At 36.9% G+C, this 25,110-nt stretch overlaps 2 protein-coding genes and 1 pseudogene across 4 annotated transcripts in view; 1 reads left to right on the forward strand and 2 right to left on the reverse strand.

Moving 5' to 3' along the window:
- ENTPD7 (ectonucleoside triphosphate diphosphohydrolase 7) overlaps positions 1-9,029 on the forward strand; it is an 82,664-nt gene extending 73,635 nt beyond the window's left edge. Inside the window, exon 14 of the mRNA XM_077125713.1 lies at positions 1-9,029. Coding sequence (XP_076981828.1) covers positions 1-232 — 232 coding nt within the window. The 3' untranslated portion in view covers positions 233-9,029.
- COX15 (cytochrome c oxidase assembly factor COX15) overlaps positions 6,296-25,110 on the reverse strand; it is a 27,362-nt gene continuing 8,547 nt past the window's right edge. For 2 of the 3 annotated variants that reach the window (XM_077125715.1, XM_077125714.1), the window contains 6 exons: positions 23,301-23,487; positions 16,381-16,548; positions 14,282-14,363; positions 12,551-12,705; positions 10,633-10,746; positions 6,296-9,674 (listed from right to left, as the gene is read on the reverse strand). In XM_077125715.1, coding sequence (XP_076981830.1) covers positions 9,543-9,674; positions 10,633-10,746; positions 12,551-12,705; positions 14,282-14,363; positions 16,381-16,548; positions 23,301-23,487 — 838 coding nt within the window. In that variant the 3' untranslated portion in view covers positions 6,296-9,542. The remainder of the gene's footprint in view (positions 9,675-10,632; positions 10,747-12,550; positions 12,706-14,281; positions 14,364-16,380; positions 16,549-23,300; positions 23,488-25,110) is intronic. The other variant, XR_013161681.1, reaches the window with a different exon arrangement.
- Positions 21,983-23,285, reverse strand: LOC143654137 (ubiquitin-conjugating enzyme E2 N pseudogene; annotated as a pseudogene).

Raw genomic sequence — 25,110 nt, forward strand, 5'->3', positions numbered from 1 at the left:
GGATCTACGGCAGGAAGGTGTCCGACAGGTCCATGGTAGCTGGTTCCGTCTCTCTTTTGTCTACAACCACTATCTCTTCTTTGCTTGCATCCTGGTGGTGTTACTGGCCATCATCCTATACCTTCTGCGGCTACGCCGAATTCACCACCGACAAACTCGAGCCTCAGCTCCACTGGATTTGCTGTGGATCAAAGAGGTGGTGCCCATGATTGGGGTACAGGTGGGACCATGAGGCCAGACCAGGACTAAAGAAGCTGACATACCCCAGAGTTGCTGCTTATTGAATTTCCCACCATTTTCTTCTACTGGCTTCAGATGCTGATTGGCCTGACCTTGTGGATATTTGACCTTGGAATTTCTACTTTAATTCCTTCTCAGTACCCAGGTCCTCTTCCCTGAGAGAAGCTGTAATCTAGTCTGTGAAGAACTAAGTAACTGAGAGATTGGTGCTAACAAAAGGGACCAACCTTAGTTCAAGTGAGGCATACTTCTTTTCCTTTATCTGGGATGTCTGGTGCATTCCAGGGTCTAGCCTTTTCTCCCCTTGCCATAAAGCATGAGATTTGGCATTGGGCAAAATGGAAGCCTTATTGAAACTAAATTTGGAGCATTTGATGCTAAGCTGGAGACATTTTAGGAAGGGCAGCAGCCCTCTCTTTCTCTGTAACAGAGATATCATTTATGTGGAGATCCACAGCTTTTAATAGGGATCCAAGATCTTTGTAGTTCAGTGGACCAGATACGAATTTCCAGGCAACCAAAATAATACAACTTCCTCTTACTTGACAAAGCCATCATGGGGGTGGTCCAGGATCCCTGATGTAGTATAGTAGTGTTGCTGATGTTGGTATGTGATCTTAAAAGGTAGAATCCTTTCTTAATGACGGTCCATTGAAAATTTTGAGGATATCTTACCTGATGCCTGGTGTGACTAGGATAGAAATTTTTTCTGTGTCTATGTGCCTCACAGGCTATTTGGGCATTCATTTTCTTTTTGAGCCATAAGTGTGCTTGTAGGATGGAGAAGCTGTGATGGAGATTGGGGAATTGTATTTGTCAGGTTTCAGGTCCCTATACTCTAGGCCTATCTTATCTTTATGAGCCCGAGTAGGAAGGTTCAAAAAGAATTCCTTCACTGCTAACATCAATATGCAGTTTGAGAAGGGATGTACTTGGGTTGTTTTTAAAGAAGGGAAAGGCAATATCAGGATTGTGGGTGAAGTCAATACAATTATTGTATTTTGTACAATACAAACCTTACTTCTTAAAGTTTCTTTTGAGAAGTAGAAATTTTCTCAATTTCTGACTCTGGGAATATCTGAAGGGAACAAGTTCTATACTTTAGAATAAATAGATAAATCTGTTAAATCATTTGGAAACTTTCAGAACTTCTATTAAGATATTGCTCAAATAGCATTTCCATTAATGAGGAGAGAAGAAAAGTCACAATTAGATTTTCATCTACTACCTTTTCGGAGCTCTGCTCCGCCTCTAAATTGCATGAAAATTCTTGCCTTCCTCCATGGAGTCATCTTTTTACTTTATCCTTTCCCATATGGGGCCCTTAATGTCCACCCCTGACTGTGCTCCCATGATTGAAGTAGCTTTCTTTTCTTTTTGGTGACCTTTGATTTCTATAGTTAGATGAGTAGGGAAAAAGTCTTCTGACATTAAATAAAAAATAGTGGAATTCTTTGAAAATAAATTCCATATGGGGAATAGAAAGGGATTACATGTTTCATAATAAATCAGAGAAAAAGAAATAAATTGAGATGAAAATAAATCTACTGATTCTTGACTGATAAGTGAAAAGGTGAGGAGTCTTGTTTTCTTTGGAAATATTTCTTACTTTGCATTAGGGCTTACATCACAAGCAATTCCTTTAATTTTGAAGACTTTTGGATTGCCTTTTCTTTTACTTTTTATTATTTTTGTGTCACTATGAGTGAGTCTTCACGATATGAATGCTGCTTATAATAATGTTAAAATGTTTTTGCTAGCCACATACTCAGGTAATATTCCCCCTCACCTTGGTTTCCAAATATTATTTTTGTTTTTTCTTGTGAGAGAGTGATCTAGTCAAAAGCTGCCTGATTGGCTAACAGTGATCACATTCGTATGCTCAAAATGAAGTTGAAGCAGGGAGATGCTGATTAGTCCAATTTGAAGGTTTTTTTTAGTAAAATTATTCTTCATACTGTTGTAATAATAATAGCTACCATCTGTTAAGCATTTTTTTATGTACAAGATACTCTATTAATAAAAATTTTTATGTGTATTATTTAATCATTATGACAACCTTTCAGATGTTGTTTTTTTTTAAGTTGAGAAACTCAGGACACCTATGTTTGTAATTTCTTCAGCATAAATGTATTTCTTATTCTTATTTTAGTCTTTGAGTTTTTGTTTAGTCTGTCATATTCTGACTGCTTATTTTTATATTATGAGGTCTAGACTTGTCTGCTACTGTGAGTAAGACTTCCTGGAATTTGGTATAAAAAATAAGAAGGAAAAAATCTGTTTTATCATACTTCTCAGAAGAACTAAACATTTGTTGTTGGTGTTGGTTCCTTTGCCACTTCATTACCCCCTGTTAACTGATTTTTTTTTTTTACATGGGCAGTTACTGGGAATTGAACTGGTTCTCTGGCATGGCGGGCTAGAATTCTGCCACTGAGCCACTGTTGCACCACCCAGTTAACTGATTTTAAATGAAATCTCATCAGATAAAGAGAAGCCATTTATTTATTCCTTTTTGAGGATGAATTGTTTATTCATATTGCTTTCTCATAAGTAAATATTCTTGCTTCTAGGTACAGACAATCTATCTTGTCATAAAGCTTCATAGTTGTTGTTTTTGTTTTGTTTTAGATTTCCTTTCTGTTTGCAGTTCTGCATTTTGAGTGGTTCCCCTGTGAAGATAATTGTGGTTTTATAAAATTCATGGGTTCCCCTGAATTCTAAGTTCAGTAGAAATGAACCTGAACTCTTTTATTACTTTTGTTATTACTGAGACAGGTCACAAATATCAAATCAGAGCCAGTAGCCTATAATAATGATGCTGCATTAGTCTAATGGTGGCATAATTCATTACCTTTCTCTGAGTTCTCATCATCTATGTCATAATCAAAGTATTTATAATGCCCAATTATGTGGCATTACATTCACTTAAGTTGTAGTTACTTCTGAACCAGATTATACCATTTTGATTTTTTCTTTACTTTAGCTCCTTCAATTGAATTTTCTTGGTCTTGGAAATTTTGATAACTTCCTATGAACCTTGTATTTTTTTTTTCCAAATGTAACCCAAAGTATTTTTCCCCTCCCCCTCCTTGGCCTAAGAAACTTCCTTTAACTTCAAAGGCCCTGGGCAGTGATTATTGAGATGTGGATGCCTGAAAGTTTGCTGGACATTCTCTAAGCTAGTTTTTTTAGGTATTAACATTTATCACATCCATACTTACTGTTCTGAAATAAAATAACTTGTACTTGTCACTGGTGTTATCTGAACAGATGCCTGCCCCTATCCTCATTCTCTTAGTTTTGTGTTTTGCATTTGTCAGGGGGTGAAAGAAAAACGGATGGTATGATATAGTGTAAGAAACACTGGATTTAAACAGCAAATTTGGATTCCAGGCCTAGTTTTGTCTTTAACTAGCTCTGGTGCCTCTGGGAAGTCAGTTGCCTTTTCTGGTTCATTTCTGATCTATAAAACAAGGTGACTAGACAAGGTAATCTGAGGCTAATTCCAAAGGAAGAACAAGTGTCCTGAGGAACTAAAGGCAGAGAAAGTGTGATATGGTTTCTGGAAAGGAGAGAAAGTAGAAGAGTGACATGGTTTCTGGAAGTTTTTGGCCTTTGGTTTAGAAGACCAGGTTCCCTAAAAGAGCCAGTGGTCGCCTTCTACTTTATCCATAGCTCCTGACGTTAATTAAGATTGATGGTAGGACTGGAGTTTCTAACAGAAATCATTATAAATAAATTTCAGAAGATGAGATTTTTAATGGATTTAGAGGTCTTCTAGTCAGCCTCATTGATTTCATGGATGATGAAATTGAGGCCCAGAGAGGTTTTAATTTGTTTAGTCACAATGAGTTCCATCCTGGATTCCAGGTTTCTCTGTTTTGTACCAAACACACCACTGACAATTACAATGAAATGCTTGTTGTCAGAATCTTACCCGAATAGTATATTACAACAGAATCTATTCTTGATAGTATAGCTAGTTGCAATTAACCACTTTATTCCTGTCCAATCTTAAAAACTGCTTCTGATATTCATTTGTGATTGCTCTGTCCACATTTAGGAATAAAATTTGAAAGTAATACTTTGTAGCAAAAGTACCCAGTTCTTCACTAGAAGTGTTCTAACTTCTTTATTTCTTTTATACTCTTAAATTTTAGATGTCTGCTTTTTAAAATTTGCTTAATTGTGTACAATTTTCTTAACCACAGTATCCAAGTAGTTCATGTGATGGTTATAATCGAAATCATTTAAAGAATAAATGCCTGTTAGATCTACCTCATTAGGTAATTTGGTTGCAATTCTTGGGCAGTTTCCAGATTCCCTTACAGAATTACAATTCTGTTTCCTTTTGCTGTCTTTAAAATTCTTTTCAAACTACTCACAATTAGTATTTAATTTACCTTTTTGCTTGTGGTATGTTGTGTAACTTCATTTCGATTGGGATAAAGAATTGAAGTAGAAGTAGCAGGGGATGTTTCAAATTCTCCCAAGTTATACAAGTTAGGTTATACAAGTTTCAGAATCTTGTCATTTGGGCCACATGTTTCTGTCAAACTTGTGAAGATTTTATTGGTGATATAAAACATATTACTGTTTAAAAAATGAGGATTTGAAAACCAGAAGTTTTGGCTCTTTTGATTAATAATAAAAGATAGCAAAACTTTTGCAAACTGAATGAAAATACCTGAAACTTTTAGAACTGTTCTATATATATTCCTATGGCCTTGCTTTTGGCCTTCTTATCATCTGGACCTCATTAAAGTTGAAAAGTTGTAGTGCCCTGTTTGGATGTCTTGCCTATCTTCTGGTTTCATTTATGCATGTCATTTCTTTATAGGTGGCTTATTAAAAGCTTCATTTTTAAGCTGCTTTGTCTACTTCCTCTTTTTTAAATATCCTAATAGACGTCTTTTGTATTATGACATAAGTGTTTCCCTTTTGCCCTAATATTTCATTACTTACCAGTTTGTCAGTACTGTTATTATTAGAAAGGGAATAACTACCTGTTATTTCTTCCTTTTGTTTTTCTGGAAGTGTAAGCAATAAGATCCTTTTTTTTGTTAATACTGAATCATTATTTTCACTATAAAGGCTTTCTGCTTTTAAAATGTATTTAACCACTGCTTGCCATTTTTATAAAAACCAAAGTTGAAAAAAAAAATCAAATCACAGGATGTTTGTAGTCATAATACGTATGACTTCAGGCAAGCCTGTTCCTCAGCCTCTCCTTTTTAAGCTGGGCAGCCTCTCATACACCACTCCTCCTTCACTCTCAGGTAGTTCTGGTCCTTTCTTAAGAGGCCCCTCCTACAAGGCACCTACCAGAGTTTGGCCTGTTTAAGCTGCTGGTGGTGAAGACCCTTCCCCTTACTAACTTCTTAAAAGTCTTTTTCTCTTACTGTGTTTTAAAATTCTCAGTCCATGATTCCCCTTTAGTTGAAGTCCTGAAGTATTTGCCTTATCTCCTTTACTATTTCTGCCTTCCGCAGTGGACTCTGCAGTTTGGGTTGAAAGGCATTCCTCTATTATGATCCAGAATTAGAGACTCCATTCTCACTTTGAAAAACCAAAGGCTGCCTGTATTGGATCACTTCTTGGGGCTGCTACGATGGTATGCTTTTCAAATTCTTCAAATTAAACAATAATTTTGCTGAATACAGTTCTTCAAATTCCCAGTAATAAACACACTAAGTCAGTGTTGAGCAAAATGTGCAGTACATGTTAAAGAGGTAGCCATGCCTTTTCTCTTATGCAAAGACATGAGTGTTTCTGATATATCTGCTGATATATATAGCCCACCGCTCATTCTAGGACCATAATCATAGCTGCACATAAACGGGTTATCCTTATAGTATAATCATCAGTGTTGGTCTTACAACCAGCATCACTTTAGGCAGTAGCTAATCATTACCCCTGCCATAGTGGACAGCATTAGTTATATAAAGTCAAAACCATCTAAGCTGATAGATTAAAGAAAGCAATGTGTTTTAATTTCTTTTGATATTTTAAAAACTTTGAGATTTGATAGAATTACTGAGATCTTTGAAAATATTAAGGAAATACATTTAATCCTTTTTTAAAAATTGTGGTGGGCAGGCCACATGGCTCAGCAGGCAGAGTTCTCGCCTGCCATGCTGGAGACCTGGGCTCAATTCCTGGTGCCTGCCCATACAAAAAAAAAAATATTATGGTAACATATACATAACATAAAATTTGCTATTTAACCATTTTTAAGTGTACAATTCAGTGGTATTAATTACATTTACAATGTTGTTACTACCATCAACATTATCTACTACCAAAATTTTTCATCACTCCATGTAGAAACTGTAAACCATTAAGTAAAAACTTCTCATTCTTCCAACCACCCCCTCCAGACCCTGTAATCTTTAATGTACTTTCTATTTCTTTGAATTCATTTATTCTAGATATTTCATATAAGAGGAATCATGAAATATTTATCCTTTTATGTCTGGCCTATTTCACTTAGCATAATGTTTACAAGGTTCATTTATGTTGTAGCATCTATCAGAACTTCATTCCACTTTATGGTTTTATAATACCTATTTTTCTTTTATTGAAAGAGGTGTTTGGGATGTCGATCTATAATTATCCACTTTTCATGCATTCATTCAATATTTGGTGTATCTGGTGGTGCTGGGATATTGCAAATAAAAAGGTAATTAAGATAATCCCTGTTCACCAGGAGCTAATAATCAGACATAATAGTTATGTATCTAAAAGCAACCAGATGTTTTCCCAAACCTATTCAATCATCTTTAATAAAAGAAAAATAAAGTAAAACATGAAACTTAAACTTACTTTATTCATAAGTTGCTACTTTCTTGGCAGGAAATGTAGCGTTGTTAGCATGTAGTTTTCTGGGTTGGATCATTCTGCCCTCTGCTGGTTGTTATTAACTAAGTAATGTCTGGGTCTGTAGATGAGATGGTATGGGTATCTGTTCCAATGATTGCAATTCCTTTTCTTTACAGAGTTCTGCTAGTTAGAAGAAATGATATCCTGTAACACACTAACAGGATCAACATAACATATTAAATAAGATAGGTTGGGGTAAGAATTCAGAAGTGAATGGGAACAAGCTGGTCAGGGTTTTCTTAAGGAAACGAGGCAATCAGGGACTAAACTAGAGATTCCCAAACCTGTCTGCACATAGGAATCAACTGGCGAATGTAAAAAATCCAGATGCCTATTATTGCTCCCAGAGATTATGATTTAATTAATCTAGGGTAAGGCTTGGACTTTAGAATTTTAAGAAGATTCTAATGTGGTAGAAGTTGAGAATCTAGGGTGAGCGAGCTTTGAAACAGTGAATAAAAACGACAACTCTAGAATGCTAGGCAATAGCATAAACCCACCAGGGTCCAGAATTTTTTGAAAAATTGAAGCCAAACTGTCTACCTCTGTTTTGCTAAGAACTACCTGAGAAAGGTTTCCCTAGCTTACACTGCAGGACTCACTGAAACTCAGAGTTTCAGTCTTTTTCATATGAAATGCTATGAAGTCAGGTTTCTCCACCCCAAACGTATATAACCTATTTAATTTTAATGAAGGCTTTATAATCTGTTTAATTTCATCTTGATGATATCATTCTGGGGCTGTTTTCAGTTGTGACTGTCTTCTATTACGTTAGCTATGTTGGATTGTTCTATACTCAGATCTGATGTTTTTGATGCCTTCATCCAAATAACTGATTTTAATAAAAGCTGAATAAGATAAAGCACTGTGAAATACCAAGAGACCAAAATTACATACTTCATTAATCAACAACTTGTTTAAACATCTAAATAGACTTCCATGTGCTACCATCATGGCCATATTTTTCTTATCCATAAGGCTGTTATGAAATACTTTTCTGCCTTTTAGGAACCAATTTATACCATCTATTCCATTCCTCTGACTTAGTGATTTAACAGCACTAGCAAGAGGAATTAGGGTAGTGCTTGATGAATCCAAGTGAGTTACTAGTAATTACTTCCTTTTCCAAGTACTTACAAAACCTCTTCCTAAACTCGCCCTCCCCCTGTCTACATGGGACATGATTCTCAGAGGTGTGGACCTTCCTGGGAATCTGGGACAGAAATCCTGGAATGAGCTGAGACTCAGCATCAAGGGACTGAGAAAACCCCTAGAATGAGCTGAGACTCAGCATCAGGGGATTGAGAAAACCTTCTCGACCAAAAGGGAGAGAGTGAAATGAGACAAAATAAGTGTCAATGGCTGAGAGATCCCACAGTCGAGAGGTAATCCTGGAGGTTATTCTTACGCCTTAAATAGATATCACCTTGTTAGTCTAGATGTAGTGGAGAGGTTGGAGGGAACTGCCTGAAAATGTGGAGCTGTGTTCCAGTAGCCATGTTTCTTGAAGATGATTGTATAATGATACAGCTTTCACAATGTGACTATGTGATTGTGAAAACCTTGTGTCTGACGCTCCTTTTATCTACCTTATCAACAGACGAGTAAAACATATGGAATAAAGATGAATACTAGGGGGAACAAATGTTAAAATAAATTTAGAGTGAAATGCTGGTGATCGGTGAGGGGTATGGTATGTATTTTCTTTTTATTTCTTTTTATGAATAGATGCAAATGTTCCAAGAAATGATCATGATGATGAATATGTGATGATATTGTGAATTACTAATTATATATGTAGAACGAAATGCTCAAAAATTATGAATGTTTGTGTTAGTTTGGTGTTTTTTGGTATTTCAAAAAAAATTAGAAAAATTAATAAAAAAAACCTCTTGCTAAATATAGACATTAAGCTTATCAAATCTACCCTTTCTCCGTTTTTTGAAAATTGGGATACTAGAAGGCACTAGCTATTTCTTGCTAAAGGCTAGCTGACTCTTGGATACGCAATCCTTCCCTCTGAATCTTCCTTCACCTGATGGAAAATGAAGATGATAAAACATTTCCACTTAGGCAGAATTCCAGACTCCGGAGACCAAGAGCATCTCAACACTGAAATCTGAGACAACCTATTAAAGGAGTAAACAATAGGCATTTTTTTCTTCATGCTAAACCTGATTTTCAATATGAAAGTTATTTGATTTACAAAGGAACCTTTTAGCAGAAATCATAAGCAATGACATTCTTGATCCAGTGACTTTGTTTCAAAACCAGGCAAAAAGTTTTAAATAAATTAACCAATTTTGGAAACCACTTGATATGCACCAAGGTGATCCTCTTAGAAAAGCCTAAGTTCTTGTGCTCTATAACGAGCTCTCAAAAGCAGTTTCAGTACTAGGAAGTTGATCCTCTGAGAATTATTTTGGGATGCGTCGGAGTTCGTTCATGAGCCAAAGGGCAACGCTGAGCAGAGCCAAGGAGCCTGACTGGTGAGTGGCAGCCAAAGGAGTTGGAACATACATCAGCAGAGTGGTAATGCCCAAGCCCACCTATTATGACAGAAGGAAAGCAAGAAGAAAGGTGACCACAAATTTGGAACTAAAAATGACTAGGCATGGAAAGCTAGATACACAAACCTCCAGATTCTTTCATCAAAACATTAATATGTATAGTTTTAATTTCACATTACAATGGGTGACATTCAAACAAAACAGATAAACCTAAGATTCCCTTTATTTAAGCTTTCCCCTATCCCAGTTCCTCTCCTCAAAGGTAGCCACTGTCGCCAGTTTCTATGTATTTGTAATTTTGTTTAAACTTTTAGAGAGGAAACATACAATTTTGTGCTTTTAAAAATATATAGTGTCTGCAACTTGCTTTTACTCACTTAACATTACATCTGGAGATCTTATTTTAAACTGATGTACAATATTCTACAACATGGATGTACCAGAGTTGTTTGTTTAACCATTTAGGTTGTTTCTAATTTTCACTATTATAATACTATAATTAATTTTGTTGTACATAGCTCTTTGTGCATTCAGATATCTTTAGGGCAGACATTAGTAAATCAATTTTTTGTGTCAACGGATTATATAGTTAACATTTTAAAAAATACTGCTAAACTGCCCTCTGAAAAAAGCTATACCAACTCATGCTCTCACTAAGAATATATGAAAATATCCATCTCCCTATTCCCACGCCAATAGCTGACTATTCTTTTACATTTTTTCCAATCTGAGAGGCACAAAATGATACCCATTATTTTAATTCCCTCTCCTTGATCATGAATGAAGTTAAATAGATTTTCATGCTTATTGGCCATTCATCATCTTCTGAGAACTGTATACTGATGTCCTTATTTTATTTTCTGGCTATTAATCTTTTAGTTAGTTACAAATATTGAAAATATTTTCTCCTAGTCTGTCACCCTTCTTTCTTAACTTTGTTTTAGGGACCCTCCCCCACCCCCACCCCACCCCCAAGCCAAAAAGTAGTAGTTTATACCTGTGTATATGCCAAAGCCAGTAGAGTCACTGCTGCCATCTTGGTCCTTTGAGGAAGGGGAATCCTCCGGGAGAAGAAGTAGAGCACTGTAATGGCAGTGACTGAAGTGATTCCCTGCAGGGAGGAAAGACTGTCTCATCACAAGTACCAGTAAGAAATTTTCCACCTTCTTGGTTTCTGTTCACCTAATAAGTAACTCCTCTAGGACCCTGAGCAAGTGCCAAACTTTGCTGTATCAGTCCCAATAACCCCTGTGCATTTCTACCTCTGAATCCTCCTCCTCAGTTCTTCTTATGCTTGCTACTTAAATGTTGGTGTTGTACAGCCTCCATCTAAAGTTTCTCCACACAGTACTTTCTATACATTCACTCTCTTTGTGATTTTATTCATCTTCAGATGTGGGTGTCCCCAAGATGTGACCCTCACTAAAGTCACTCTTTGTATCCTCATCACTAAGTTTATCTCCAATCTAAGATTTTTTTTAAGGTAGGGCCGACCCTAGGGCATAGTATATGAGTCTTATTATTTGTATGGGCTGAGAGGAGGACGTAGTAGTGCTGCCAGTTATTCCTAAAAAAAGACCAAAAGTCTCATTCATTCCCACACCTTCAGAACAACAAGGTTCCTTCCCTCTTCCATGATGTCATAGAGAATGGTTTTCTTTTTTCTTTTTTAATAAAGATTATTTAATGTTATTAGAAAACACAAGCTATTCTTCAGTGGGGAAAACAAAATATGATATAAAACTCATATATATGTATATATATATATATACACACTCACACTCACATGTATATAACTTATATATGTACATACGCATATTTTAATAGACTGGAAAGAAATACATACATACTTACATATATAAATCACAGACAGAATGTTTTTCTATTTTATTTCTGTATCTATTTCACCTCCTTTTCAGAGCTGCCCAGGACGACAATGTTAACCAGACTTTACTTATTCCAAAATGTTCTGTGGAAGTAGGGACTGAGCCCATACAAAGTAATCTGCCTGAGCCCTAGCATTCCCTTCAGATATCCAAGTCTTTTGGCTGTGCTCTTGGGATATATATACCATCATCATTTGACATTTAAATATATGTTACTCTGATGATATCCTCCTATGAGGAGGATAAGCTCAATGTTTACTCCAATAGTCCCATTTCTGTGGGTCATGTTTTAGGCACACTAGTGAAGAAATATCAGGATCTCCTCTGACCTTTCGTCACTTTTTTTTTTTTTTACATGGGCAGGCACCGGGAATCGAACCCAGGTCCTCTGGCATGGCAGGCAAGCATTCTTGCCTGCTGAGCCATCGTCACTTATTCTAACAGCCGAATATTATTCATAATCGATTCCTTTAAAACCTCTCTCAGATTAACCATTCTTTTCAAGTCCCACTCCCACCATGCAGCCTTGACCCCATCACTCCCACTTGCATTACTTAATAGTACTATTGCTCCTTGCTGATCTCCTTGCTGCTCCATGACAGCTCAGGCTGCCCAGCCAATCTTAATACAGCCCATAGCAGTCCCTTAATAAATATTAGCTTAAATGAAATGAAAAAAATTATGTGCTCAGCAGTCATTGTCTTTGCATTCTCTTCTCTACTCAACATCATTTCTGCTAAAATGATTCTCCTGTGTGTATGCAGACTGAGGGAGGTTATCACTTCCCAGGTGACAAAAGTCATATTAGAAACTTGGGAAGCCGGCAGTGTCCTAGAAGCCAGATACTGGATGGAAGGAATGTGGGTAATAAGTACAAAAACATCAGGTTAGAGAACTGTTACTAGAATTTATTCTGAAAAGATAAAGAAACATAGTTCCTAATTTCCCCTCTCACTGTTGCTTTCAGTACTTCACTGTCACTGCAAGGCTGTGAGGCTTCCCATGCAGGTAACCACCAGCCAGACTTACCAGTATACGGTGATCAAACTGCACTGTGGTGGGATTCTCGAAAACATTTCTCAGGATGGGGGAGATGGTAAAGAGATCCTCTGGGATCCAGGAATCTCCCATCTTGGGGAAGGAGTTGTAAACAAGCCCGGCATCTAGGCCTGCCACAAAAGCTCCTGTATTCCAAGGTAAATTGGCATTTATTAAAATGCGAGAGAGATGAGACCAAATGCTAGTTTTGCCACAGACAAAAGGAACTATCAGCAAATTATAGAAATATCCATAGTAGGGGTTGTCAAACAGGTAATACATATCAGAATCACCAGGGAAATTAAAAAAACAAAAACAAAAACTGCATCCTCACCTGTTCCACCCCCAAATTTTGGCATGCTTCCCCTAGAGGAACAGACTACAAGCACTGGAGGGAGAGATATATTAGTTTGGAAAAACTCCCTTAGAGATTATAAAGCCTGCCCCCTTCTACCCAGCATTGGAAACCAGTGATCTCTGGAAATGCTCTTTACTAGATTTCTGCACAATTTACTTACTGCCTCAGGCCTGTACTCAAATGTCACCTTATCAAAAAGATCTTCTTTGATGATTCTATATAAAATGGCATTCCCTGTCCTACCTCTCTCTATGCTTTTTCATTTTCTTTACAGTACCAGATACCACCTGAATATTATATATTTATTGTTTATCTTTCTTCCCCATTTACATAGTAAGTGCTCAGTAAATGCTTGTTGAATGAACGTAAACTAAATCTTGGCTAAATACATAAAGAGAGAGAGTGTCCATGAATTAATGAATGACTGGTCCATTATTTATGATCAAAGGATTCAAGAAAGTTTGGGTCCCATTACTTATTTTTGTGAATGCTGTTTATAAAGCCAAAATTCATGCTCTTCCATCAGAAAATAAGGGTGGGGGGAATTGGGTGGTTCATTGGTTGGAATCAATATTATTTTTGTTCTAGAGCAATGCTGTCTAATAAAACTTTCTGCAATGATGGAAATGTTCTCTATCTATGCTGTCTAAAACAACAGCACTACCACATGTGGCAACCAAGTCTTGAAATGTGACCAATATAACTAAGGAATTAAATTTAAAATCTTAATTTTAAACTAACTTAAAGTTAAATAGCCACCCAAGGCTAGTGGTTACTTTGATAGTGCCATTCTAGAATGAAAGAGGTAGAAGCCAATGTGGTTTAGAGAATGAGAAAGACCCATGTTGGTCTCTCTGTTCTGCTGAACTCTCTACCCTAGATTATCATTGAGGCAGATCTTTTGTCTGATGCATGTTGGTGTAATGTAATAATAATATAACTTTTTTTTCCCATAATAATAGCAGCTAATTCCTGAATAGCCTTTGCTATGTCAGGTACTGTTCTAAGCACTTTACATATATTACTCATACTTTTAGCATCATTTCCATTTTACAGATGAGGTCACTGAGCCCAAGAGAGTTTATACAACTTGCCCAAATCATGAAATTAATAAATGGTGGAGCCAAGATTTGAATCTAGGCAGTCTGGATCCAGGTAAACACTCAATATTTTGCTGAACTGACTGGAAAGTAGGATTCTTGGAAGGGAGAAAAAAATAGAGAACAGAAAGTAAAGATTATGGGTATGAGAGAAGCAGGTGAAAGGGAAATACAAGGATATAGGAGGAAGGACAAAGTATTAAGTAAGAAATCCCTTTCTAGGGTGGAATGAGAAATAGGCATCTTTTATGAGAAGACTCCTACCTGAGAGAGCTGTAAGGAACACTAGACCTGCTGTGCCATGAGCAAATCGTCTTAACCATAGGAGTTGACGGGTTTCAGGCAACTAAATAAGAAAGAAAATCACTCAGATAAACTATATTGCAGGAACAACGAGGTAGAAAAGATCTCTAAGATCAAAATCAAGTGACAAGTTAAGGTCAGATCTTCCCTGACTCTGCCCAAACTATAAGTAATCCCAGCAGATATACTTTTACTTTCTGTCTTCTCTGCCATTCTGTAAGTTTTGTGAAGGCAGGAACTGCCATCTGTCTTATTTACTACGGTAATCCTAGCCAAGTGTGTAGAATATAGGTACTCAACATACATTTGTTTAGCTGAATGATTTGCATTATTCAGGGAAATACGCTTTGCCATGGTTGAAATGATGTAGCTTAAGATATGGGGCTGGATTTTAATATTGTGTATGATATTGAGTGCTTAGCAAATACAGTCAAAATTAAAATTATACAAAATATCTAGAGTGGAGATTCTTGTACTTAGTGTTTTTGGTAAAGTCACAATAAATCTGTTTTTATTTTTACTACAGCCAACTTCTGATACTACTCAGTGAACCAACAACATTTATTCAGAATTTTATAAATGGGTAACTATGAAGATACAAAGGAATTAAGTCAGAGTCATATCCTCAAATGATTTGCAATTTAGTATATGAAAAATAGGTTTCATTACTGAAATATCACAGGATAATCTATCAATGCTGTCCAACAGAACTTCCTGTGATGATGGAAATGCTTTACATCTGCACTCTTAAATACAGCAGCTACTAGTCCCATGAGGACTTGAAACGTGGCTAGTGTGACTAAAATTTAAATAGCCACATGTGGCTGGGAGCCATTGTGTTGAACAGCATAGCACAACATATAGCGAAGTGACTATCATCTTAAATCCTTACTGTAACTAGGTAGAATATAAATAAGTAAAAAGAGAAAAACAATTCATTGATAATTAGAAAGATATTGGTACGATTTCAGTAGAGAGAGACTGTGTTTACGAGTTTTGGGTATATGTTTAGTGTGTGGGTGAATGTAAGAATATAGAGGAGGTAGGTGGATAAACCAGATAAAAGGAGTTTAAAAGAATGGTTGTCAGGAAGTAGAAGATGTAGGCAATGCATTTTAGAAATTTGGCTTTGAAAGTCAGAAGAACAGGAATTGCTCAGATGTGGATTGTCTAACATCAAAATTAAACCCAATCTGGCATCCCTGTGAATGACTGCCAAGTCTACATCTCCAGTTTTGAGCTTTCTCCTAGGATCCAAGCCAGTAGCTCCAAATACCTACTGGCTGACTCTACTGAAGAGTCCTTCTGTCATCTCAAACTTCTCTCCATAAACAGTATATCCAGATCAACCCAAGATTTCAAGACTTAATATATTACTCATTTTTTTTTAATGCTATAAAAGAAATGGCCTATAGGGATATGGTATCTCAAGACCTCTATTATAAACAAGGGCTTCTAAAAAAAGTTTATACCTTGCATGTAAATCAAAGCATTAAATATAAAAACTATTATTTTCCTTTAATGAGCATGCAGATGAAATTATTTTGAAAAAGATCCCTAAGATTTACTATCTTGTTAGACTTGATGAATGGTAGGTAGGTCACTATCTGAAGAACCAACACGCAACACAGTTCTTGCACACCCCCAAAGGTTCAGAAATAGCTCCTGTTCTGGCCTTCTTCCCTTTGCCAACCACCATCTATCCTTCAGGGAATTAGAATTAAAGTGCTTTGGATAGCTCCTGCTTTCGGGACTCCTTCCCACATTTTTACTAAAATTTGTGTTATCACCAATAGATGATGCTGACAAAATATTCAGCACCTATTCAATTCCTTTGAATGAGGTGCTGCAGCTCAGTAGAATAACTGCATATTTTTCTTTGTAGTCTCAAGGTTCAATGTTTCTTGAAGCTTTGGTTATATCTAGTTTGGTCTATTGACACATTTTTACTTAAAAGGAATCCAAGCATTTGAATGATAGCTTCCCATTAGAACCTGAATTCCCATTTCCCTAACCCTATCAGCATCTCTGCAGATGTGCTTAAATAGACTGACTTTCACCTTGTGCTGAGGGAGCAGCAACGAGAGCGAGGTCCACAAACTGATGCAATAAAGAACAAGGGCTGATCCCAGGTGGGCAGCGAGGCGATACTGACTGACCCGAGGGATGTCATGGGAATCCGGTTTTTCTTCTAGTCCACTTTTCACCATATACCATCCTAACAGACCCTAGAACCAAAAAAAGAAGGAATTTAAACAAGATTGAAATGTCTGCTCAACTGTCCTCTCTGAGGAACTGAGTTATCAGGAGTTCTCACTACCTGACTCTTCCTTCCCATACCCTCCTATATCCCCAGTATCCCAGGAATCATGACCTATCTACATTACCACATATAGCACCATAAATACTTAATTCTAAGTATTTAATACTAGTCAGGTTAACTTTTTTCAGATGAACTTTTTATTGACGTATAATCCAAATATTAAAAAAGCATACAAAAATAAATAGCTCAATGAATCACAAACAGAATATATGTTTGTAACCAGCACCCATATAAAACAAACAGAATATTACTATCATTCCCTTGTGCTCCCCTTGTGTTCTCTTCCAGGCACTACCTCCCCTCAAGGGAAACCACTATCCTGACTTCTAACAGCAGAGATTAGTTTTGTGTGGTTTTGTACTCTATTAATGGACTCATACAAAATGCACTCTTTTGTGTTTTATATACTCAAAATTATTTTGGGATTCATCTATTGTTGATGTTGTAAACTGTTCATTCTCATTTTGTGCTGAAATTATGTTTCTAAGAGTTATGCACTGTTACATGTAATTGCAGTTTGGTTCATTCTCATTGCTATACATTATTCCATTATGTGAATATGCCAAAACTTATTTTGGTTCATTCTACTGTTGATGGGCATATGAACAGATTCCAGTTTTTGGCTATTAAGAATAATGCTGCTATAAACATTTTAGCACATATCTCTTGGTAAGCATATGTATACATTTCTGTAGGGTATATGCTTAGGATTATTGGGTGTTAAGATATATACATGTTCATAATATTTATTTTAGTATATACTGCCAAACAGTTTACCAACCACTTTCTTCTCAAACCTTTACAAGGTTTTTACCTTTTTATTGAAAAATTAAAACTACATAGAGTTAAAAGTGAAAGAGTCCCTAAAATCTCATTCCCCCCAAAATTAATAGTATTAAAAATTAGTATTCATCCTCCGAGACTTTACAAATATGAATGTATTTTTAAAATTACCTAATAGAGATCATATTATATCATATATTAATTAAAGCCTGTTCTGTATCCTGGTTTTTTTTATTTAGTGATATATTACCAATCTTTCTTTGTCAGTACTTATAGCTCTATTTCATTCTTCCTATTTTCCCCATCTTTATCACTTCTTCTGATCAAAGAAATACATATAATTAAAACAATTTTTAAAAGAGAAAGTACAAGTCTGATAATTTAGACCCTCCTCCCCTGAGATTAACAGTTCTCTTACTATATTCTCTTACTATTAGCATCAGAAAAATTCTCCAATCTGTCCCTAATTTCTCCTACCTAATAAAGGAATCTTTACCCTACCCTTGTCATTTGCTTTTTGGATAGCAAAGCCACCAACTTTTAAGAGCATAGGAAGAAGCTCTTGGGTAGAGCTTTAACCTCCACTAAAAGTCATTCATCAGAGTAATAGGTATTTCCCATTCCCTCTGGAGAACATGCTGGTGTATACCCATGCACCCCAAATGCGCCAGTGGTAATGCCTCTCTCTAGAATGGCCACATACTTTTTTCTGCTACCAAGAGCTTAGAAGTAGTGTGTATCAAAGTCAATTGTGAAGGTTCCCAAACCTATTTATACCCAGCTACATCTGTTATTATAAATACTTGATATAATTTGAAATTACGTAAACCAGTGAAATATGAGAAAAGATAGTTGTTCCAATGAAAACTAGACTGAATGCCTTGGAAAAGCTTGATAAAGAGGACTGCTTAAAAATTAAATTACTGTTTATTTAGGTGGGAGTAAGACAAATATAAAAATTGGGGGGGAATATCACAAATATCTATAAAGTTTTGCAATGTAAATTGCTTTGTATGTGTCTAAATTCCCACACTTTACGGAAAATGAATTGAAAAATCAGTGTAGGGCTGAGTAAGAGAACTGAAGTTTGAACTCGAATCAGGGGACTCATAGTCAAAGAAAGGATCCAGGTTCTTCATTAAAAAAAAAATATATATATATATATATATATATATATATATATATATATATTACAAGTTCATGTTTAAGTCTGAAAGTTTATGGTATATATTATACTGTATGATTTTGTATTACGTGTTTTAATTAGCCAAACATGTCTCAGTTCTAATCATATCAGGCAAGATATAGCCCTTTCACAGCAACTAGGTGAGAGTCCCCCACTTTTTAAAAATATATACTCTTCATGAAATCTTTTTGGGCATTTCTACTCCTCTCTGAGATTACCCTGGATGTCCTAATAACCTTGATTTCATTTGTATAGGACTTTGGAAAATGAAGGGGCATACAGTGTGATGTGCTAGCCTCTGCTTTTTCACTCCTAGAACCTATCTGCCATTTTCAATTTCTGCCTCCCTTGGACTGTATTCAGTGTTTTGTTTTTTAAAATTCTAAAGTAAAACCTTCATTTTGTTCTATTTATCCTCCCCTAGTCACTATTAAGACTTTTATTAGTGTCTAATTCTTTGTTATGTTTCAATTGCCTTCATATCTTCCTTCTCTCTCATCTCCCTCCTTAGCCCCTTCTAATTGGCTCATATTTTCATCACTTCTCAGTTAAATTAACCAATTAGCTTTCTCCTGATCAAACTGTGATGACGTTTCTTTGGTACTCTGATATTTATTCCTAGGATGCTATACCTTGACCGAATACATCTATGGGTCTTCTCACATACTCCTTTTCTTGACTCTTAGTCTCTCCTAACATATTAATTGTGAGAGTCTCAACAAAATCAAAAGGCTGAGCCCTCAGTCTTGGGGTTTGTTCATATGAAACTTATCCCTGCAAAGGATAGGCTAAGCTTAGTTAAAATAAGCCCTAAGAGTCAACGCAGAGAACCTCTTTTGTTGCTCAGATGTGGCCCATCTCTTTCAGCCAACACGGCAAGCAAACTCACCGCCCCCCCACCTCAATATGGGACATGACTCCCTGGGATGTAAACCTCCCTGGCAACAGGGGACAGAAATCCTAGAATGAGCTGGGACTCAGCATCAAGAGATTGAAAAAACCTCCTCGACTGAAAGGGGGAAGAGAGAAATAAGACAAAATAAAGTGTTGCTGGCTGACAGATTTCAAATAGAGCCGAGAGATTATCCTGGAGGTTATTCTTATGCATTAAATAGATGTCTCCTTTTTAGTTTAAGGTGTATTAAAGAGGCTAGAGGGAAGTGCCTGAAACTAGAGCTGTGTTCCAGTAGCCCAGTTTCTTGAAGATGATTGTATAATGATGTAGCTTTTGCAAAGTGACTGTGTGAGGGTGAAAACCTTGTTCTGATGCTCCTTTTACCTATAGTATGGACAGATAAGTAAAAAATATGGATTAAAAATAAATAAATAATGGGGGGACAAATGTTAAAATAAATTGGGTAGAAGGAAATACTAGGGGTCAATGGGGGGGGGAAGGAGGTATAGTACGCATGAATTTTTCTTTTTCTTTCTTTTGCTGGAATGATGTAAATGTTCTGAGAAATGATCATGGTGATGAACATACAACTATGTGATGATATTGTGAGCCACTGATTGCACACGAAGTATGGAATGTTCATACATGAAGAGTTCATGTTTGGGCAGGTCATGGTGGCTTAGCAGGCAGAGTTCTCACTTGCCATGCCAGAGACCTGGGTTTGATTCCCGGTGCCTGCTCAAGCAAAAAAATAGAATGTTCATGTATGTTGATTGGTTTTATTAATAAAAATTTAAAAAAAGAGAGAGAGAGCAATCAGACTTCAATTGGAGATATGAATGAAGCTGATCTAGTTAGGACTAAGGTAAATCAGAATAAAGGGTAAAGGATGATATGGACCATATTTTGAAACTTCAATTTATGGGTGAGACCAAAGGAAGAGATGTTTATTTGGTGCAAATATGTTATATTTTCCGTAGCATACCATCAGTTTATTTGAACATCATAAGTACATGGAAACTTGAATAGGGAGTGAGACCTTGTTGGTTTGTACAGGTTAGTGTGATGCCCTAATACATTCCACAGTAATCTGGACAGAAGATAAAAAGTATTTGCAAAGCCACCTTGAGGTACTGGGGGAAATTGTGGAAACATTAAACTTCCCCACGTGTGGAAAATCTGATATTCTCGCAAGCATTGGGCACTACCAATTTACTAGGTCAAGCCTTCAATCTTGGGGCTTGTACTTATAAAACTTAGACTACTTATAATTATTCCCAACAGTCACCCCCAGAGGACCTCTTTTGTTGCTCAGATGTGGCTTCTTTCTAAGCCAACCTCATGGTGAACTCACTGCCCTCCCCCAACATGGATCATGACTCCCAGGGATATAAATCTCCATGTCAATAAGGGGCCTGAATCCTGGGTATAAGCCTGGCCCTGGTATCATGGGATTGAGAAAGCCTTCTTGATTAAAAGGGGAAAATAAATGAAACAAAATAAAGTTTCAGTGGCCGAGAGATTTGAAATAGAGTTGAGGGTCATTCTGGAAGTTATTTGTATGTATTATATGGATAGCCTTTTCCAGCTTTTGGTGTAATAGAGTAGCTAGAGGGAAATATCTGCAACTGTGGTACTGTAATCAATAACCTTAATTCATGAAGATGACTGCATAACTATTCAGCTTTTATGGTGTGACTGTGTGATTGTGAAAACCCTGTGACTGACATTCCCTTTATCCAGTGTATGGACAGATGAATAAGAAAATAAAGACAAAAAATAAATAATACGGGAACGGGGGCATTGGAAAAAAATTTGTGAGAGTCTTTCAAAGCTCTTTTCTTTAAGAAGAGTTCAACTCCTGTGATTTTTTTTTTTGTATGCTACATGGTGGGGTCACATTTCATTCTTTTTCCATTTGAGTATCCCGTTATTGCAGCACCATTTGTTGAATTTTTTATTTGTTTGTTTGTTTGGTTTTTTGGTTGGTTTCTTTGTTTGGTGCATGGGCCGGGAATCGAACCTAGGTCTCCCTTATTGTAGGCAAGAATTCTACCACTGAACTACCCTCGCACCCCCACCTTATGTGATTTTAATCACGATTTATACTTGAATATCTCTCAGCTACATCTGTGTTCTAAAATCCTTCATCCCCAAAAATGTTTATCTCTTTTGGAATTATCAAACTTTTTTTTGAATAACAAAAAATATTTTACTAAAACATAAGATTTATAGAACTTTCCAGACAAGCCATACAAAATGGTCACAGGCTTCTCTTTGAAGGGAGGATTCTATACATGACAGCAAGTCACAGTCTTATCGGTGAGGGCTGTGATGTTTGTTTAATGTTCCCATTTTGGTTTAATCAAGCTTGTCCATCTACAGAGTATTAAATAAAGTTAGACTTGGCTAGAGGGTATATTCTAAAGAATGACTGGTTAGCTGCTTTTAACCACTGCATTTACTTAGATCACCATAAAAGGGGCATGAAGGGGGGAAGGAACTCATAAAATTAAAACTACCTTCCTCCTCAAAAACGGAAATAGTGAAAAACACCCATACTCCAGCAGGTGAACCTGGCAACTACCTTCATTCACAGTGCTTTATACTTAAACCATGATGGGGGAAATGAATAAAAGCAGGAGAGGGGCTACTGTTTTTGAACATTTTAAACATCCAGATGATACTTCTAGCCTCTGTTTGTGCTTTACAACAGTGAATCAGGATAAGACATAGATTTACTATGTCTTTGGTGCAGTTAATCACCAAAGGATTGAAGATGTCTGGGCTTTTACTGTATAATGTTTCTAAGACTGTGTTCATAAATGCAAACAAAAAAGGAAGAAGTCTTGGCAGAACAGGAGAAGTGATGCACACTTGATGACCCGACTGATATAAGTATTATTCATGGCACATACCCTAGTCCTTGTTAACTGTTTCTATGGCTTGGGCTTTGTTGGTCTTCCACTGATCCACTATATCATTTGTTAATGGATCACCTGGATTGGGAGCACTGAATAAAGCCTGGATCAACAATAGAACTGTGCAAATCTGTAGTCCAAGGGACCACTTATCTTTCAAAATATCTAAACATATACTTCCCAACTTGTTTACATTAGGGTGATAAATTTTGGTCATGAAACGTACTTTAGGGGCTGCCACTAGGCATTCTTCTGGAACAAACAGTTCAAGTTCAAAAGTCCCTCCCTCAAAGGAGGAATTTTGGGGGGCACCAATGACCACATGAAAATAACAGGTGCTGCTCTCATCTGGTTTTGCTTTAATACCGGGAACTGTTTCTGCTAGCAAATGCTGGGTTTCCTTGACAATCCTGCGGGGCAGCCCAACCATCTTGTCAGATCCTGAGTTTAGCCTCTGGTCTTGCTTCCTATTTGTTTTTACAACCATTTTAGCACAGGGATCCCACTTCCCCATATGCAGTCAAGTCAGAAGAGGGAGGAAATGAGAACACAGGAAGAAAGCCATGATGAGAAAGAAAATCTTATTCTTAAGGCATACGAAAATATTTACTGAGTGCATACTAGATTTCAGACACTAAATTAAGTGCTTTATATTTACTACTTAATATTCACACAACCTAAATGGTAGGCACTATTATTATTCCCATTTACAGGTAAGGAAATCATAGCTTATAAAGAACTTGTCTGTGATACTAAAATCCATGCTTTTACCCACTCTGTTAAGCTGCCTCAAAGATTACTTCCTTAAAAATAATGGCTTCTAGGAAGCACCATGAAGTATCTCTGCGTTCCCAACTTTGAATAATTCTCACCTGAAAGCAGACTAAGCCACAGAGGGCAAGGACCCGTCCTTTCATGCCACGGCTGAGCCAACCCTTTTTCCAAAAGTAGGCAGCAGGCAGTATATAGGCAAGGCCTACAAGGCGCCCCCACATCCGATGTGAGTACTCCATGTACCAGATGAACTTGAATTCTGCCAGCGTCATATCATGGTTCAAGCTGGGTGAAAAGGGAAGTCAAAGAAAAAGATGAAACATCCAATTTTTATTTCCCTATTGGGTACCAGAACATCCTTTACTGCTTGGGAGATCTTCCCTCTTCCTCGTCAATGTCCTCAGGATCTTTTTTGAATTGCGGGCTTAGGGTAGGGAACTCACTAAACATAACTGAACTAAATGCGAGCATACGTTGGAGATACTGCAAGGTCGATTCCAGACCACTGCAGCAAAGCTATTATTACAAGAAAATGAACCACAACTTTTTGGTTTCTCAGTACCTCCTAAGTTTGTTTACAATATACAGTGGTCTATTAAGTATGCAATAGCATTATGTCTACAACAAGCAATGTATATACCTTAACTAAAAAATACTTATTGCTTTTGATATTTAGCTTTGGCATAACACCTTTGTTACATTCAGTGGAAGCATATTAAAATGTTACTGTTAACTACAGACCCTAGCTTGCATTGCCTGTACTTTTCCCCACATATCTATTTTCAACACCTGCAATGTTGACATTCATTTGTTCTCCCTTATGCGAAAATGTTTTTTTATTTGTATATTTAATCATCATTGTCCACTCTAGGCATCCCTAAATTATACCGTCTCAGTCTTTATTCTCTATTTTTCCTTGTGGTTTCATATATGCCCCCAGCCCTTCTTCCTCTGTCATACTCACATTCAGCTTCATTCAGTATACTTATGCTATTGTGCTACAATCAGGCAGTATTGGGCTATTCATTTCTGAATTTTCACAATCAGTCCAATTACACACAATCTGTATTCCTTCAGCACCAATTGCCCAATCTCTGCCCGATTTCTATCTCCTGATAACCCTTGTCTTAACTTCAATTCTCCAAGTTCACTCATTAAGGTTAGTTCATATTAATGAGACCATACAGTTTTTTTCCTTTTGTTTCTGGCTAATTTCACCCAGCATAATGTCCTCTCAAATTTCATCCACACTGTTACATGCTTCACGACTTCATTATGTCTTATAGCTATGTAACATTTCATCGTATGTATATACCACAGCTTGTCTAGCCAGTCACCCACTGATGAGTATTTGGGCCCTTTCCATTTCTTGGTAATCATAAATAATACTGCTATAAACATTGATGTGCAAATGTTTGTTTGTGTTCTTGCCCTCAGGTTCTCTGGATATACCTAGTAATGAGATTGCTAGATCATATGGCAATTCTATACTTAGCTTCCTGAGGAACTGCCAAACTGCCTTCCAGAGCAATTGTATCATTTTACAGTTCCACTAACAGTGGATGACAGTGCCTCTTTCTCCACATCCTCTCCAGCATTTGTCATTTTGTTTATTTTGATAATGGCCATTCAAGTGGGTGTCAGATAGATTATGGTGGCTAAGGCATGTCTATACACTTAGGTTGGATTGCATGATGCATGAAAACAACTTTTTAAAAATGAACAGAGAGAGGGTGGGCCATGGTGACTCAGCAGGCAGAGTTCTCAGGTGCCACACCAGAGACCCGGGTTCAATTCCTGGTACCTGCCCATGCAAAGAAAAAACAGAGAGGGGTGCAAGGGTAGTTCAGTGGTTGAATTCTTACCTGCCGTGTGGGAGACCCAGGATCGATTCCCAGTCTATGCACT

This window comes from Tamandua tetradactyla, chromosome 13 (assembly GCF_023851605.1).
Source record: "Tamandua tetradactyla isolate mTamTet1 chromosome 13, mTamTet1.pri, whole genome shotgun sequence".
NCBI classification, from domain to species: Eukaryota; Metazoa; Chordata; class Mammalia; order Pilosa; family Myrmecophagidae; genus Tamandua; species Tamandua tetradactyla.